The 17,643-nt window shown below is 40.2% G+C and overlaps 2 protein-coding genes across 6 annotated transcripts in view; both read right to left on the bottom strand.

Annotated features, from left to right (window-relative positions):
• LOC103471921 (death-associated protein kinase 2) overlaps positions 1 to 12,203 on the bottom strand; it is a 36,177-nt gene extending 23,974 nt beyond the window's left edge. For 3 of the 5 annotated variants that reach the window (XR_001777081.2, XR_001777079.2, XR_001777082.2), the window contains exons 1-6: positions 12,067 to 12,203; positions 11,752 to 11,995; positions 8,009 to 8,104; positions 1,067 to 1,288; positions 771 to 909; positions 561 to 690 (exon numbers count right to left, since the gene is read on the bottom strand). Coding sequence is in view for 1 of the 5 variants with exons in the window: in XM_008421197.3 (XP_008419419.1) it covers positions 561 to 690; positions 771 to 909; positions 1,067 to 1,288; positions 8,009 to 8,070 (553 nt within the window). In the remaining 4 variants the exon portion in view is untranslated. The remainder of the gene's footprint in view (positions 1 to 560; positions 691 to 770; positions 910 to 1,066; positions 1,289 to 8,008; positions 8,105 to 11,751; positions 11,996 to 12,066) is intronic. The other 2 variants (XR_001777080.2, XM_008421197.3) reach the window with 2 other exon arrangements.
• Positions 12,204 to 12,984: 781 nt separating this feature from the next.
• agr2 (anterior gradient 2) lies at positions 12,985 to 16,785 on the bottom strand. Its single transcript, XM_081612862.1, has 8 exons — positions 16,677 to 16,785; positions 15,611 to 15,728; positions 15,441 to 15,504; positions 15,313 to 15,365; positions 15,133 to 15,209; positions 14,709 to 14,772; positions 13,194 to 13,277; positions 12,985 to 13,110 (listed from the first exon to the last, which is right to left on the bottom strand). The coding sequence occupies exons 2-8, from the start codon at positions 15,717 to 15,719 to the stop codon at positions 13,061 to 13,063; spliced, it is 501 nt and encodes a 166-aa protein (XP_081468988.1). The 5' UTR covers positions 15,720 to 15,728; positions 16,677 to 16,785; the 3' UTR covers positions 12,985 to 13,060.
• Between the last annotated feature and the right edge of the window lie 858 nt (positions 16,786 to 17,643).

Genomic DNA, 17,643 nt, shown 5'->3' with positions numbered 1-17,643 from the left:
TGCTATTTGCAGACTATACCTGTACTTGTATAGCGCTTCATTTAGTCCAGAGATACTTCACACTGCATTCAGTCATCCATTCACACGCTCATGATGGTAAGCACTGTAGGCACAGACTGCATGGGTCTCTCCTGCGTTCAGCATTTCATCAGCAGAGCAGAATCATTCCTGACAGAGTGTTTATAGTTGATGCATAGAAGAGGGTATGAAGCTAAGAGTGCACCAATCACCCTGCTGATAGGCCGCTTAGTTTGCCGTCACGGCTACAGCTCTGAAGTTTGTTTCTCACTCAAACTGGACGATTTAGAAGATGTTCTTACAGAAAAGAGGGCAGTCTGAAAGAGGCAAGGTTGCCGTGCGTTGGCACTACCTGTTGGGCCTTCTGACCACCACCAGCAGGCAAGGTGGATAATGTGTCTTGACAAAGGACACAATGCCAGAGGTGGACAGAGTAGAAATTGAAAAGGGCTCCTCCCACCATCACCACCATCCCACCATCACATGATCATTATGCAATGATCATGTGATCATTGCATAAAATATTTTTTTATTGTCCTTACCAATGTACTGGGGAGTGCCACTTGTGCTTCTGTACTCCTCTCCTTGGCAAAAATGGTGAGCCAAGCCAAAGTCAATGAGCTTAATGTTGGGGTGCGGGGAACCTTTATCCGACAACATGATGTTTTCAGGCTAAATTTGGAGTAGAACACATTTTTGTTATATGACATTGTAGTGAAAAGTGGTTTTTCAAAATGCCATGTTGATGTTACCTTTAAGTCGAAATGGGCAATGTTGTTCTTGTGCATGAACTTCAGTCCTTCCAGGATTTGCTTTAGAAACTCAATGGCCTCACATTCCAATAGGTTCTCCTTCTCAGCAATGAAGTCAAACAACTCTCCTCCACTAACACTAAAATGTTAAACAGAAGACTGTTACTATATATATATATATATATATATATATATATATATATATATATATATATATATATATATATATATATTTTTTTTTTTATTTATTTATGTTTTAAATTAAACTTTTAAACAAATGACAGAAAAACACTTACAGCTCCAGGATGAGCACCACCTCTGATCGACTCTCAAAGACGTCTTTGAGTGCCACAATATTTGGGTGGTGTAATATCTGTAGTATCTCCACCTCTCGCTCCACGCTGGTCCTGTCCAGACCCAGACGGCTGCAGGCCGTTTTTCGAATCTTTAGGAACTTGCCAGCCCAGTGAGTCCTTGATGTCCTCTCATAGACTTTTCGAACCTGACCAAAATGCCCACTAAATGGGCCAAGAATACATTTTACAATACAGTCATAAAGATCCTATCTACAAGTTATGGATTCAAGGCAGCTTTAACAGTTCTAATACTAATCTATTGTGTTGGGAAAGAAAATCACTTAGCAACATTATTATGTTGTGTTGTATTCTAAATGTACCTGCAGTATAACTGAGTATGAATGTGGCTGAACTGCAGCAGGATGCTAAAGCTCTCCCATACTTGACCCAAAACCCAATCACACATGTTCACCTGTTTGCAAGACTTTCATATAAGCGCACGCTTTTCACACACAGCACAGACCACTTTCACTTCGTTATACATTAGTATTAGTGACAAAATGGAAAGAGAGCACCACCTTACTGCAGATAACCTCCTCTGTGGACTGGAGATGGCAGAAGATTTTAGCCATTTAACTATCTTTGTTAGTAGTTTGTGAAGAATCACAGTTCCACATCGCATCTGATAAACGTTTCTCAAAAGCATTAATGTCAGCAGATACAAAAATATGCAAAATATTCACATTGCTGTTTGAGTGCATCGTCAAAAAAACATACCAACAAACTTCTGACCATTCACATCACCCAGAGCTCCACCCAGGTTTGGTGTCAAAAAGGGGAAACTGTGACCTCCCAGTGAAAAAGATTATGCAATTTTCAACTACATCCAATAAGAATTGATTTTGACGCTTCAGGTGATATATTTTAAAACCTCAGCACATACAGGTATGCAGATCAGAAGGGTGACAATTGAAATGAAATTAGGTACAAAAATCTCATGCAAAAGAGTTGTAAAATCAATACAATGTTCAGTTGAACATTTCAGAATTCAAGTCATTTTACACAATACAAATTGAGAGGGCTGTTATTACCATTATTAGCTCTTTATGATTTCCTCATATTCTTTGACTGACACTATCCTGACCATTGCCTTCCTGCTTAATCCAATCTTGCTTCACACACAATCTGGGCTTTCTTTCATTCACTTAGTTACCTGTGGAATTTCAACCTTCTGTTTCTGATGGCAAACAGAAGAAAAAGTTGTGAACAATGAAAATGATTTTCTGTGTTGTTTTACAATTGTAGTCTGTCAGTTTTAGCAATGCCAGTTTAGGAAGTTAACAAAGTTATTCAGCCCATGTTGGTCACACTTCCAAATATTGAATTAACATGAACAGCCGCCTTGTTCTGATCGGTTCATGTAAACAACCATCTTCAGGATGGTTGTTTCCTCATGTAATCGTTCATGTAAACAACCATCTTCAGGATGATTGTTTACAGTGCTGGCAAATTCTAGTAAACTTCATTGCATCAAACTGCCACATTACATACGTCACTTCCAAACGTTGGTGATTGGGTAAACTGTCAAACTTCAACAGATTCCTTTCCTCCAGGAAGCAATCATTTCTCAATAGACAAGAGTCCAGATCTTCCATGTACAGTAAAGTAGGATAAGGACTTTTATAAACCTATAAAGGCAGACACATAAATTATCTGTGATTGGACAATAATTTGAAGGACTGAGAAGCAAAGAAAATTTCTGGTCTTCTGAAATATATGATGATGAAAATGGTTTACCTGGGAAGGTAAACAATTAATTTCAGAGATATAAAAGAATTAAGAGATTGGTGGTGCTAATTTATCAAATAGACCACCAATCTCAGTGAAAAGTTTTTATTTTTCACTGACTGGTTTAGGTTATCCTGAATTACCTCTATTGTATTGCTGCCTTGGCTCCTACAGAAGTACATACTGACTGATTCTCCTCTCTACTACTTTCTCCTACTACTCTACTTAATGTTTTTTCTCTGGATTATTCCAGTAATTTAAAAAAAAGTAGTTTAAAAAATATATAACAATTTTTCAGTATGATAAATTTATGTCTTTATAAATGTCACAAACCAGCTACTTGTTCCTGTTACCACATTATTTATGAATTTAAGGTTCATGGAACTATACCCAAACTTTTGGTATCTTAACAAAAAAGGAAATGTAACTGTTCAATCCTAACCCTAACCCCCTAACAGTACCCTACCCCTAACCCTAACACCTTTCCATTCTGGGCTTTGTGGAAGAATACCAAGAATGGATTCAATTTTGACTGAAAAACAAAGAAAGACCAGACGTTAATAAACCAAAGATGAATGCTGACATGCTCCAGTTTCTAGGAGAATGTCCTTTGAAATAAAACTGAAGCTTTTAGGCAAGTTGTATACAGAAGGAAAAAGGTGTCTAGCTCCAGATAGCAATCAGTTTCTGGAACAAAACAAAACAATTGTTTGGATTGTTTAGACAACCAAAACAATCTCAAATGAAACAAACATACAGTCAAGTGCCAGAAAGCTCAGTTTTGTTCACAGGATAATGGGTCTTTCAACATGATAATAGACCAAAGCATACATCTAAAACAGGGGTGGGAACTCCAGCCTGGCCCTTAACTGTCTGTAGTATTTTAACATTGATAAAAACATTTGTAACAAACCTCTCCTTGGGCTGCCACCTTATCGTGGTGGAGGGGTTTGAGTGTCCCAATGATCCTAGGAGCTATGCTGTCTGGGGCTTTATGCCCCTGGTAGGGTCACCCAAGGCAGACAGGTCCTAGGTGAGGAACCAGACAAAGCGCAGTCCGAAGACCCCTTATGATGAACACAAACTTTGGACTTCGTTTTCCCTCGCCCGGACGCGGGTCACCGGGGCCCCACTCTGGAGCCAGGCCTGGAGGTGGGGCACGATGGCGAGCGCCTGGTGGCCGGGCTTTTACCCACGGAGCCTGGCCGGGCTCAGCCCGAAGAGGAGACGTGGGTCCCCCTTCCGATGGGCTCACCACCTGTCCGAGGGGCCAAAGGGGTCGGGTGCATTGTGCTATGGACGACAGCCGAGGGAGGGGACCCTGGCGGTCTGATCCTCGGCTGCAGAAGCTGGCTCTTGGGACGTGGAACGTCACCTCTCTGGTGGGGAAGTAACCGGAGCTAGTGTGCGAGGCTGAGAGGTTCCGGCTAGAAATAGTCGGCCTCACCTCGACACATGGCTCTGGTTCTGGAACCAGTCTCCTTGAGAGGGGCTGGACGTACTTCCACTCTGGAGTTAGCCCACGGTGAGAGCCGCCGGGCTGGAGTGGGCATACTTGTTGCCCCCCATTTGGGCGCCTGTACGTTGGGGTTCACCCCGGTGAACGAGAGGGTAGCCGCCTACTGGTGGGGGGACAGGTTCTGACTGTTTGTGCTTACGGGCCAAACGGCAGTTCAGATTACCCACCCTTCTTGGAGTCCTTAGAGGGGGTACTGGAGAGTACCCCTCCTGGTGACTCCCTTGTTCTACTGGGGGACTTCAATGCTCACGAGGGCAATGACAGTGAGACCTGGAGAGGCGTGGTTGGGAGGAACGGCCCCCCCGATCTGAACCCAAGTGGGGTTCTGTTGTTGGACTTCTGTGCTCGTCACGGATTGTCCATCACGAACACCATGTTCAGGCATAAGGGCGTCCATATGTGCAATTGGCACCAGGACGCCCTAGGCCGCAGTTCGATGATTGACTTTGTCATCGTCTCATCGGATTTGCGGCCGTATGTCTTGGACACTCGGGTGAAGAGAGGTGCGGAGCTGTCCATTGACCACTAACTGGTGACGAGTTGGCTCCGGTGGTGGGGGAGGAAGCCAGTCAGACCTGGCAGGCCCAAACGTGTAGTGAGGGTCTGCTGGGAACGTCTGGCGGAGTCCCCTGTGAGACGGAGCTTCAACTCTCATCTCCGGCAGAACTTCGAACACGTTCCGGGGGCGGTGGGGTACATTGCCTCCCTGGTGAGGTGTTCCGGGCATGTCCCACCGGGAGGAGGCCTCGGGGAAGACCCAGGACTGGAGGGATTACGTCTCTCGGCTGGCCTGGGAACGCCTTGGGATTTCCCCAGAGGAGCTGGAAGAAGTGGCTGGGGAGAGGGAAGTCTGGGCCTCCCTTCTGAAGCTGCTGCCCCCGCGACCCGACCCCGGATAAGCGGAAGAAAATGGATGGATGGATGGATGGATGGATGGATGGATGGATGGATGGATGGATGGATGGATGGATGGATGGATGGATGGATGGATGGATGGATGGATGGATGGATGGATGGATGGATGGATGGATGGATGGATGGATGGATGGATGGATGGATGGATGGATGGATGGAAATCTGCCCTTTTAAATTTGAAGTAGGGTCATTTCCTTGAAAAGAGTGGACCAAACTACCTGGGCACCAATGCAGACCATCTTTGGGAAATTCTTAGATCAGCTGTTGGCAGTAGCAATGGCCAATGAGTTCATCCCTTGGCAGCACTGAGAAGCCTTGTATGGCTCCATTCAGTCAATATGAGTGTAAATATGACTAAGGCCAGATTTGTTTGTCCTACAGCAGTGGTCCCCAACCTCCGGTCCGTGGACCAATTGGCACCAGGCCGCGCAAGAAATTATTCAATATTTCCGTTTTATGTATTATTTGAGTCTGGAGGATCTTTTATTTTGAAAGTCCTTTAACCGGATTCTCTCGGTTACTTGCGCTCCAACATTGAGCCCACAAGCAGTAAGAAATAGATCAGATGTCTTTGGAAAGTTTCTTTGCAAAGGGGAAAAGGCCCAGAGAAGAGACAGGAGAATGGATTTATCCCGGACCGGTAGGTGAGTCCCACATTACAAGCCCGCTCTGCGTAACATGCGGCGACCGGCTGCTAATGAGGCAATAAAGCGTCAAACTGCTTCGCCACGTAGAGACCAAGCAGGCTGTGGCATATAAGCAACACCTCGGGTGTCTCCCATCACTCCTAGATGGGAACGTCTTGTTGCAAAGAAACAAGCTCAGGGCTCCCGATGTTAGTCATTATAGTGAGTTAAAATTTTCACGAAAGTAAAATGTTTGTTTTTGTGGTGCATTTGTATCTTACTTTGACGGGATATGTAAACATTACCATAGCAACCAGAGTCAGAGAGCGTTTGGGCAGTGGTCGAGAGGAGATGAGTAAAGCTTGTGAGTCTTAAGTCTGGTTTAGATGGCAAGATTTAAGAATGTCGGCCGATTCTCCAAATCTCTGTGACCACAGAGTTGATAAAAGTCCAACAGGTTCGATCGGTTCGTGTCTCCAGCCACACGGCAGAGGTAACACGAACTGATTCCAGTCACGATCATCGCGATTCCAGAAGAAACTCCACAAAACTCCCAACATAGCATACGGGAATTTAGAATAACCAAACACGATGACGATGTAGAAGCAATAGTGATAGTTTGTGGACTCATTTTAAGAGATAAAAGACGTAACAAAAAGAAAAGGCGGTGGATAAAAGACGACGGGAGCAGCCGCTCTATTTGCTGCAGTATGATTTGGAAGTGATTGTGTTTTTTCATAGTTAACATTTTTAACTGAATAAACATAAACATATAATAATGACCTTTACATATAATAATAAACATTTCCACATATCATCTCCAATATGCGCGATATGTCAGCCGTTTGGGATTCCCCTCTGTTCTTACATCACCACGCTTTCTGATTGGTTACCTGTCACGTTCAGCAGGTTGTATTCTCATTCCCAGTTGGGGAAAACCCCATAGGCTGCAATAAAAAGGCTAAGACAACCCAAATTGGGTATATTCAGGATTTAGCGGGAACACCAACATGCAGAAGCCTTATCTGACGGTTCACGCCCATCCGGGCCGCAGCAAAATTTCCAAGTCTTGACCGGTCCGAAGTAATAAAAAGGTTTGGGACCGCTGTCCTACATACAGTATTTAAGAGTTTCTTCTCTGTTTAAGCAGCTGCTGGTTTTTGTGAGTGAGCAACAAACCAGGCTAACAGGCTAAACACTTTTTGATCAAGTGTTTAGTTAGGCTGGTTTAGGTAATCCTGAATTACCTCTATTGTAATGCTGCCTTGGCTCCTACAGAAGTACATACTGACTGATTCTCCTCTCTACTACTTTCTACTACTACTCTACTTTATGTTTTATCTGGAAATGTTGCTGCCTTTAACGCCATGTTCTCTTGCAAGTTTTTTTTCAATCTATGGAAGTAATACATGACAAGTTATTTCTGGTTGTCTTGGTCTTCTCCCCGGAACAGGTTGAGGTAATAAGTTCATGTTCTCTCTTAATACGAAGTGAAAAAACCTGAAACTTTTAAATCTGAGGCAAAATGCCAAATCTTCATTAAAGGAGAATGATTCTTTGACTCAGACATTCAGACATCGCTGAATGTCTGAATTAACTTCTTCAGTATGTCTCTAAGCTCTGGAGCAGCCAGTTAATGACTCATTTTTTGCCATTATTTGGAATGGAAAAAAGTAATAATAATAATAATAATAATAATAATAATAATAATAATAATAATAATAATGTGCCAAACACAATAAAAAAGTATTATCAAAACCATAGAAAAACTAAGTAGCATGAACCAGAACTCCTGAAGAACTACAGAAGTGAGATCTGAGTTTATTTTAGATTTTGTCACTGTAGTGCTTTCAAAGTCAAATCATACTGTAGTGCTTTCAAAGTCAAATCAAACTCAAGATGGATTTTTCTTTTTTCTGCATATTTATAATGAATTTCTGCTCAAACACACGACATTGCAAGAAAGGCAGTTTTCGTTAAACCAATCTCTAAATATAAAGATTGTTCCTAATATTTGATGCACATTGATACATACCGACTGCTTGTCAGCAAATCTCCCAAACATTAAAACACAACCAGTGTGTATAACATTACCTGCCCAAAACTTCCTCAATCTCATAGAAGTCTTCCACATTCTCAGGTTTGAACAGGGCCATGTTGATTTGCTTTCACATGGATCTTCTTTGTCCACTGCAAAAAGTAAAACAGTCCATTTTAGATTTGTAGTGATCCATGTTACACAAAATATTATGTTGTTTACTAAATCATGCACTGTACAGTGTCAACTCCACAATTTACGCCATGACCTATAAAACAGCCAGCCTCAGCCGCAATTTAATTCATTTTGGAAGATCATTTACATTTGATGCCAATCTTATCCATCCATCCATTTTCTTACACCCTTATCCCTTAGTGGGGTCAGGAGGTGCTGGTGCCTATCTCCAGCTAACATTCTGGGCGAGAGGCAGGGTATACCCTGGACAGGTCGCCAGTCTGCCGCACCGATCTTATCCACCGATCTTAAAAAAAATCTAAAAATCAACCAGTCTTCTTCTTCTCTGCTATGAGAGAGGTTTGACTGACAGACTGGCCCACCAAATCAAGTCAGATTTATTTGTCCAGCACATTTCAGCAACAAGACAGTTCAAAGTGCTTTACACCATAAAAACACAAAAATACAAAGTCATAGAGCACAGAAGGATTACAATTTGTCAAGTGCCATCGTTATACATCGGAATGTTTATTAATGTATAATTTATGATGTTTCAAATGCAGATGGGGGCTGCACAGTGGCGCAGTTGGTAGAGCTGTTGCCTTGCAGCAAGAAGATTCTGAGTTTGATTCCCGGCCCGGGGTCTTTCTGCATGGAGTTTGCATGTCCTCCCAGAGGACCCTGCGTGGGTTCTCTCTGGGTACTCAGACTTCCTCCCACAGTCCAAAAACATGACTGTCAAGTTAATTGGCTTCTCTAAATTGCCCCTAGGTGTGAGTGTGTGTGTGCATGGTTGTTTGTCCTGTCTGTCTCTGTGTTGCCCTGCAACAGACTGGTGACCTGCAGGGTGTATCCCACCTCTTGCCCGGAACGTTAGCTGGAGATAGGCACCAGAACCTCCCGACCCCACTAAGGGACAAGGGTGGATGGATGGATGCAGATTCACGCCATGTCTAGATTTAAAGGAACTCAGTGTTTCAGTTGTTTGCAGTTTTCTAGAAGTTGGTTCCAGATTTGTGGTGCATAGAAGCCAAAAGCTGCTGCTCCATGTTTGGTTCTGGTTCTGATGCGGAGCAGACCAGTATGGGGGAATTTTTCTGCCATAATCCAAGAGCACACATTTTCAGTCTGAAAGCAGGATTTCATGTATTTTGTTCTCAAAACTTGTAATACTTTTGTTTACATTTCTATTTTGAAAGGAGGACTTTTCATATCTTTCTTCTCAAAACTTGTAATGATTGTACTCAAAACTTCTCCTTGCGTTCACATTTAGTCTCTGCTCAGACCCTCTGCTCGCTTTTGGAAATGCCTTTTGGCACAGTCACCTGGCAACCTCTCAACCAGTTGAATGAAAGTGTTGTACTGCGTTTGTTTCCTTCAAGGTGTGGCTGTGTGTATTATCGATTGTTTGCAACCTGCGCCACCCATTGGATGTAGGGAGAAACGACAACGTCAGCTTTCTGCTCCGTAGTACACTAAACATCTGTCAGTAATGTGCTACTGATCGCTAACAGCTAGGCAAGATTTTGTTCACTCAACCAACTCCCTACATGTCAACATGTTAGAGAGGTGCAGTTCAAGGCCAGGTTGGGGGGATCAACTGTTGATCCCCCCAACAGTGGATCAACAGTTGGGGGATCAAAGTACAGAGACCGTATCAGAAACCCAAGAAGAGGTATATAATGAAGACACAGTAATGGTGGCTTTAAAAGAGGAGCAAGTTGGAGAGTCTGAGGAGGAAACCCCAGGAGAAGAGCTCAGAAAGGCTGCAGACTGGGAAGAGGAACATGAACCAGCAGCAAAAAGGCAACAAATACAATGTCAGATGTGTGAACAAAGACATATGAATATGAAACTGCAGTGCTGTACTGATGTTTTATGTAAAATGTAGACTGGGGAAAACAATATTTTCTGCACTTCTTGTGTTGAAATATTTGTACAGTTGAATAATAACATGGAAGTGGCTGTTTTCTCTCATTTAATAAATTCATGTAACATGCAAACATGTCATGAACTAGAATCTATTATAAGTAAACAAATTTTTTTGTATTTATTTGCATTAAAAAAATCCAAAAATATTTCAACCCATCATCCAGGAAATACATTTCTGGGATTTAGGGTGAGGTCATGTTTCATATGACCTAATAACAATATCAGATTATTTAATATTTTTGTTTTAGTGGCATTGAATGACTCTCTGATAAGAAGTTCGTAGACATCCCTAGTGAACATCCAGGGTTTGGACACTGACATTGTGGCGGAGCTTTAGTACCTCAATAAAAAACTGGACAGGTCCTCCAGCACAAAAACTTTAACAGGAAGTACAGGAAGAGCCTCCATCTTCTGAAGAGACTCAGGTCTAAGTGTGTTCAAGAAACTGTTAAAAACATCTGACACTGTAGTGACATCTCAAGTGTTTTATGCTGCGGTTTGCTCAGGGTGTGATAACACCAAGAGGGACAGAAAGAGTCAGTGAGGAAAGCCAACTCTGTCTCAGCTAATTTATATGCTCTACACAAGAGCAGGCAGTAAGAGCCACCAGTGGTGCAAATTGTAATGAACTGTACAACCATGAAGCTGAGGAATGGCAGAATACCAACTAGGATTTAGTTTTGGTTTTTGTTGTTTAAATAACGGTCTTCTAATTGTTTCATGAACCAAGCGCCTGAAGATTCGTGCCCGTGTCCTCTATTGTGTTGTCTATAGCTTTCGAAAAATACAAAGAAAGTCATGCCAAAAAAGGAATTGCAGTAAGAAAGTACTTCCTCATTAGGTGAGTTAGGTCAGCAAACATTGAGCTGTATTTCCCTTTCTACGTGTAATGATCTGAGTGAGGTAAGAGATGGTTCAGTCACACAGAATTTATGATAATTTATTATTGTCCTTTTAAGTTTGTACTTGAACAGTTGTGTTTTTGATTTCAAGTTAGGGGCCTAAAAATTATATTTGTTCTATAATTTGAAGTACAGGACAATAAAAACACCTTCATTATTTTCAGCTGTACAAACAACTGTCCAGTATTGTGGAGTTTTTCATTTTTGTCAATTTTCTGTATTATATGCCTTATTATAAGCCTTTGTACCATGTGGAAGTTTTTTAAGGCGACATTTTTCAAAAACACTTATTCAATAAGAAACGAGAACAAGTCATATTCTATAACTAGGACAAATCTTGCCATTGTCCCCTGGAACTTGGAATCCCCCCAATAAAGTCCAGTTGGTCACGAAAAAAGTTGCAGGCCAACTGGGCCCAGTGGACCCAGGTCCAAACAAATGGAAGTCAGAACCATTTCTGTTCTGACTTCAGTAAATTATCTTAATGGTCAAAAAATAGATTGCTCAATAAAACACATACAACCTGGGTGCCAACAAATTTGCCCTTAAATGTTTATTAAAAGAGTAGTCATAATGTTTTTTTTTAACTAAACATGTGTTGAGTGCCTCCGTCCCCAGTTCAAATCCTCTGAGTGTTTTCCCACCCCACCCGCCGTGGAATGTCAGAACAAAATGAATGTGAGAAATAGGAGTAGTTTTGCTCCTCCGTTTAAAACAGGCCGTGGGCAACATCGCAGGAACTAAATGTATGATGAATAAAGCAAATGAATATTGATAATAATAGTACTCACAGTCTCAGTCCTCGGTTTGTTCCTGCTCCAATGTTCCACTGAAAGGACTACGATCCCATGTACGATGGGAAGTTCCCACCCAGCGGCGCGGCGGAGCTCTGTGCTGGTCCAGAACCGGAGCGGAGCTGCGAGCTGACTGCAGGGTGCAGGAGGAATGCGGAAAACGCCACTCTTCTTTTCGGCTTTAGTGGCTCTTCATAAACGACGCGCTGCTGCATTAGCTCCACCAGTTGGTAGTAAAGGGCTGCGGATCCAGAAAATCCTGTTAGAGAAAACCGTCTACATAATTTTGCTTTAGTGACATGTTTATGTTACCTTGAAATATAAATTCCTCGTTTCTTACAGAAACAGAATCTCACACAGAGAGTTAGAAAAAAAATCTACTTATCAATTCATTCAGTGGATAAAATCCCATATGAGCAAATACTTGCGTTCAAGAAAATTCTCTATTGCTAAAAATCTGTCAGTCCTCCCCATGTCACAACCCGCACCCCGCCTCCGCCTGAAGGACAACACTCAGTCTTTGTAAGGTTTCGCAACACTCCACTTTGCTATCTATCTATCTATCTATCTATCTATCTATCTATCTATCTATCTATCTATCTATCTATCTATCTATCTATCTATCTATCTATCTATCTATCTATCTATCTATCTATCTATCTATCTATCTATCTATCTATCTATCTATCTATCTATCTATCTATCTATCTATATATATATCTATATATATATCTATCTATATATCTATCTATCATAGATATTCTAACAAGATAATCCTCTGTTATTATCTATCTATGATAGATAGCATTAGATCCTGCATATCCATGCAAGATCTAATGCTCCTCTATAGGAGAAAGTCAGGATTTACCTGGGAGCAATTTACAAATTCAGATCATATTAAAAAAAAAGTCTAATGGAAACATAGAAATATGCTTGATATATTATGACAACTTGTTCAAATCTTTTGCATGTTAGGGCTTATATGACAAAATTATTTTTATATGTTGTAAAGGTTGAAACTATTTAAGGGAAACCCTTGTAATTCATGTAATCCCACCAGAGGGAGACCAAAGAGCTGTCTAAGGACACCAGGAACACTGTTGAAGCAAAACAAATAAGACACATTTTTTGTTTTAATGTGTTGTATTGACAAACAAAAGAATTAATTCATATTACAGTATATGTGATCAACATAAGTCAATTATATGTCCAGTCAATTAGCTTCACAAATTGTAAGAATCAGTACATTTTATTTAGGATGAAAATCATATGATCAGTGGTGACAGACTGGGTGGAGTCCGGGTCCTCACAGTTCAGCCTTCAGGAGCTTCTTAGCTGTCTGCATGTTGCTTATCACTGAGGGAGAAACAAGAAGCAATGATTATGTGCATTTCAGCTGAATACACAAAGCTTGCAGAACACACATGTGCAGCACTTACAGAGGCTGATGTCACCCGTTTCATAGGCGTACATGCGGTTAGAGTAGCGTCCGTTGATGTCAGCCCTCACTGTCATGGAGGGGTCTGTGGAGAGACGAGCCCTGGATAAGTGCAACTAGTCAAGAACTGTGAGCATCTACTTTGAAGAGATGTCTGATAACCATCGTGGATTATGTGTAGGAATAAAAAAATTATTTGTCACTTATTCAAAAGGCAGTTTGGCGACAAACTTTTTTAATTGCCTCTGCCTGTAAGTATATGGTTTGGGATTTGGAAAATTAACATCTTTCTGTGTACTAACAAAAAACACTGAGTGGAAAAAAGAGATACTTTGCTTAATGTGAATTTTACAGTATAACTTTTATTTTGGTATGAAGTAAAGCAGAGTGTCTGCCTTTAAACCAGCTGGCTACAGTTTTATCCCTGGGAAGTTAACAAACACTGAGAAGGTAAATGATGAGATGTGCATGAGTGTTCCCACTCTGCATAAATAAGTAAATACATAAGTGTTTCATATATAGTATGCTTGTTTCTGATATCTGCAACGTAACTAGTTTGTATACGTGAACAGATCATTTTATCATTAGTGGATGATGGTGGTGAGTTTACAGCAAAGTAGATATTTTCTGTTTAAGGGAGAGAAGCAAGTTTAAGTCCTGACAGATCAGAATTAAGTCAGAAAAGGGGTGCGGGTTTTAATGTTTTTTTATTTTTTATTTCATTTATTTATTTTTATTATTATTTTTTGGATTGTTTATTCAATGTCACATGATTCTGTGTTTTTGTTTTTAATGATGAAAACACTTTGAAATGCCTTGCTGCTGAAATGTGCTATACAAATAAAATTTGATTGATTGATTGATTGATTGATTGATTGATTGATGGATTGATTGATTGATTGATTGATTGATTGATTGATTGATTGATTGATTGATTGATTGATTGATTGATTGATTGATTGATTGATTGATTGATTGATTGATTGATTGATTGATTGATGGATGGATGGATGGATGGATGGATGGATGGATGGATGGATGGATGGATGGATGGATGGATGGATGGATGGATGGATGACAGGGGGGGCACTGTCTTACCTTCTACTAAGGTAAGAAATTAAAATGTTTTAAACTTTTAAACCACTGCAAAGGTTTCTCTGAGGAAACCTTTCTACAGAGAAACCTACAGAGAAAGGTTTCCACAGAGATTCCCAGTTTGCTGATTGTGTGTAAACTTGTGAAATGGCTTTTTGTTCTTCCACCTTTAACTTCTTTAAAGTTATATTATGGTTTAGTGAAGCAAAGGAAACACTGCTTATAATCATTCTTGTTTATCCTTCCCTTAAATTAAACAGTTCCCACATGGAAACACAACATGAATTATTAAACCATATAAATCTTTAGAGAATCATATTGGCAACAAATACATAAGGTTTGGCCTTCAGTCTACAGAATTAAATCTGTTAATTATGTAAAAGAAAAAAAAAAAAAGAAAATCCAAACGCCAAGCACTTACCAACAAAAAGGATCCGTGGAACATATTGTCCATCAGGGGACAGATGCTTGTCTGTGGTTTCATACTGGACGGAAGAAAAACGGCATGTTTGAGTCTTTCAGGACTACAGCTTTTTGTCTGAACAACAGCATCTGTTCAACTTAGACACTTCTGGCTATGTATATATATATATATATATATATATATATATATATATATATATATATATATATATATATGTGTGATACTTCAAAAAACATTTTAAAAAATTTGAGAAAGACAAACAAAATCTGTCAGAAAACTGAATGATAACTGAATTTGTTGTTGTTGAAGACTGTGAAGTATGAAGAATGAGCCATTATGCAAATTTAAAACACACTGGTTTCCAGGGAAACTTGACTATCAAGTTAGGTTTCTATCAAGTCAGGTCAACTGTGCAACCTACCATGAGATTGAGAACGATGAAATCCTCATCAAGAGTTTTCTGGATCTCATTGTTTTCAGAAAAAACCTTCTTCAGTGCTGCAGCAGGACATGGAACAGAAGTAGAGGTTGGTCACATGTTGGTCATGTGAAGCACACATGACCAACATGTTTCCCAACCACTAACAACCCAGAGCCTTACCTTGGCTGTGTGGACAGTCCTCAAGGTGAAATATGACCATCAGAGGCTTGTTCCTGTAATGCAGCACATTTCATTTACTGCTCTATTCGAGAAGCTCTGTGGTCATCCACATTTCAACTGTTTCTTACCTTGACCTTGACCAGTAGAGAGCCTCCTCATATGTCTGAGCCCAGATCAACTGGTCACCCCATCCTGGAAATGTGTAACAATATCAAAAGTTGTAAGAATCTAGTTGGTCCCAGCATCTGTCACCATCCATATTCATTTAATCATGCAATCTCAGCTGGTTGCTACAGACCTCTTGACAGAGTCTGTGGGATCCTCTTCCCAGTCTTCGGGATGTATTTGGCAATGGTGGAGGAAATGATCGCCAACACCAAAACAGCAGAAAGCACAGCCTTCACCATCGTTGATGACTATGTTAAAAATAAGAGTCAATACAAAGAATACATGAAAATAAACCACAAATGTTGAAAAATCACAAATTAAAAAAAAAAAAGTCTGTAGATTTATATAACCATCACACTCCAACAACCTACCGATGTTTCCATCCCCTACTGGAACCGTTTTGCACATTTTAAATAACATTTTTGCTGGGTTTAAACACCTCTTATTTGCACAATTTTATTTTCATTTTTATTCTTCTAACATTTAATCTTCTTTTTTGATGCACAAATGCACATGCACATTTTGCACCTTTTTTGAGTTATCCTACTCAGTACATGAATCAGAGTGTTATTTTATGCTGTAATTTTGTCCCTAATCCTAATTTTTAAAAATATATATATTTGCTTTTTTTGTATGTGAATATACATGCCTCAATGTCCCATCACTTTTCTGCTGTTCCCCCTGGATGTCCCCACCGTCCCCATCGTCCCCATCATCTCCACTCTGGGACAACATTCTAATCTGTTATTTCAGTTCTCCAACCTCCTTATACACATCAGCATTTAAAAGTATTTTTATCGCTGAATGGTAGACAATAAGTGAATGAAGTCTCAAGTTCTGTATGAAAACAGATAGTTATGAAAGACTCAGTGACTCAGTGAAGCTACAATCAATAAAGATCAAAATATTCCCATAAAAACTCAAACTTTGTGTCAATTGCTTCTTACAATTTTCAAATCCAAGAAAAAAAGGTGGAGTACCCAAAGACACTCTACCTCCACACTAATCTTTGACAGTTTTTTAGTTTAAGTAGGAAATATTGTTTCTCTTATATAAAAGGAACCTGTAGGAAAAAATAAATTTCCTTTGTCAAAGACTAACTTCAATTAGCTATTAGTGAATTTGAGAAGAGTTTAGCTATTAAATCTGAAAGGGAAGAAATTTTTCCTTCAGGTGAATTCTCCATAAAAACTTACCTTTGTTGTTTGTGACAGGTCGGACTGAAGCTCAGTGATCTCCTGGATGCTAAAGCCCACCCGTTCCCTTTTTAAGCACCTGTTCCCTGAGGATCCGCCCTCTTCTTTCTCACTGTTCCATTCTTTCCGTCATCAGCTGGAATTCCCGGGAGTGCCTCAAAAGTTTGCAAACTGAACTCTGTTGGAAAAGTTGTATCTGAAATTTCTGTACATTTTCCTGTAGAATCACTGATGTTAAAGTATAACTCTAAACATTGATTAGTTTTATAACTAGGTACTAAATATAAATGCTTTAAGCCAGCGTTTTTTCGGATTCAGCTCACTGGGACACCACAAATAGTTTCTGGAAAGGATTTTTCACATATTGAACAGGATTAATACTCTGTCAGTTCTGCTATTTAATCTTATTATCTTGCTCCCAAGTCATTGAGTCATTGAGTCATTGTTGCATCACAGAAAGAGCTTGGCTCAAATCCAAGGACAGGTCAGCATCCTGAGCTGATGATGGATTTACTGCACATCATAACATAAAGCTAGAATGATCAGCCAGCTTGTTGTAACTCAATGTGTAGTCCATGTACTAACCACATTCATGAAAATATTTCCATCAGACATGAAAAATGCCACATTTCTTCAATGCTGATTCAGCTCAGTTAATCTTATTTAAGGTCCATGGATGTTTTTGGGAAAGAGGAGGAGTTCAACTCCATTCTAATGATGAGTCAGCACTGGAAGACTCAATCATAACTGGTTTTATGTGATTTGCCCGATACACAAAGGTGCAACTCAGTACATATTTGCTGCAAAGCATAAGACTGTTGATTTGTTCAGGAAGACGGATGCAGACACGTCAACCTGGACAAACAAGAATCTCAACGTTTTAGGTTGACGCTGTCCATTTTCTTGTCTACATGCAATATGTCTACATCCACAATTTTATAAAAGTTAGAATTTTTTTATTTTTTCC

This window comes from Poecilia reticulata, chromosome 11 (assembly GCF_904066995.2).
Source record: "Poecilia reticulata chromosome 11, P_reticulata-male-v2, whole genome shotgun sequence".
Taxonomy (NCBI): Eukaryota; Metazoa; Chordata; class Actinopteri; order Cyprinodontiformes; family Poeciliidae; genus Poecilia; species Poecilia reticulata.
The sequence above is the reverse complement of the archived record's forward strand: the minus strand, read 5'-3'. Positions and strand labels throughout refer to the sequence as shown.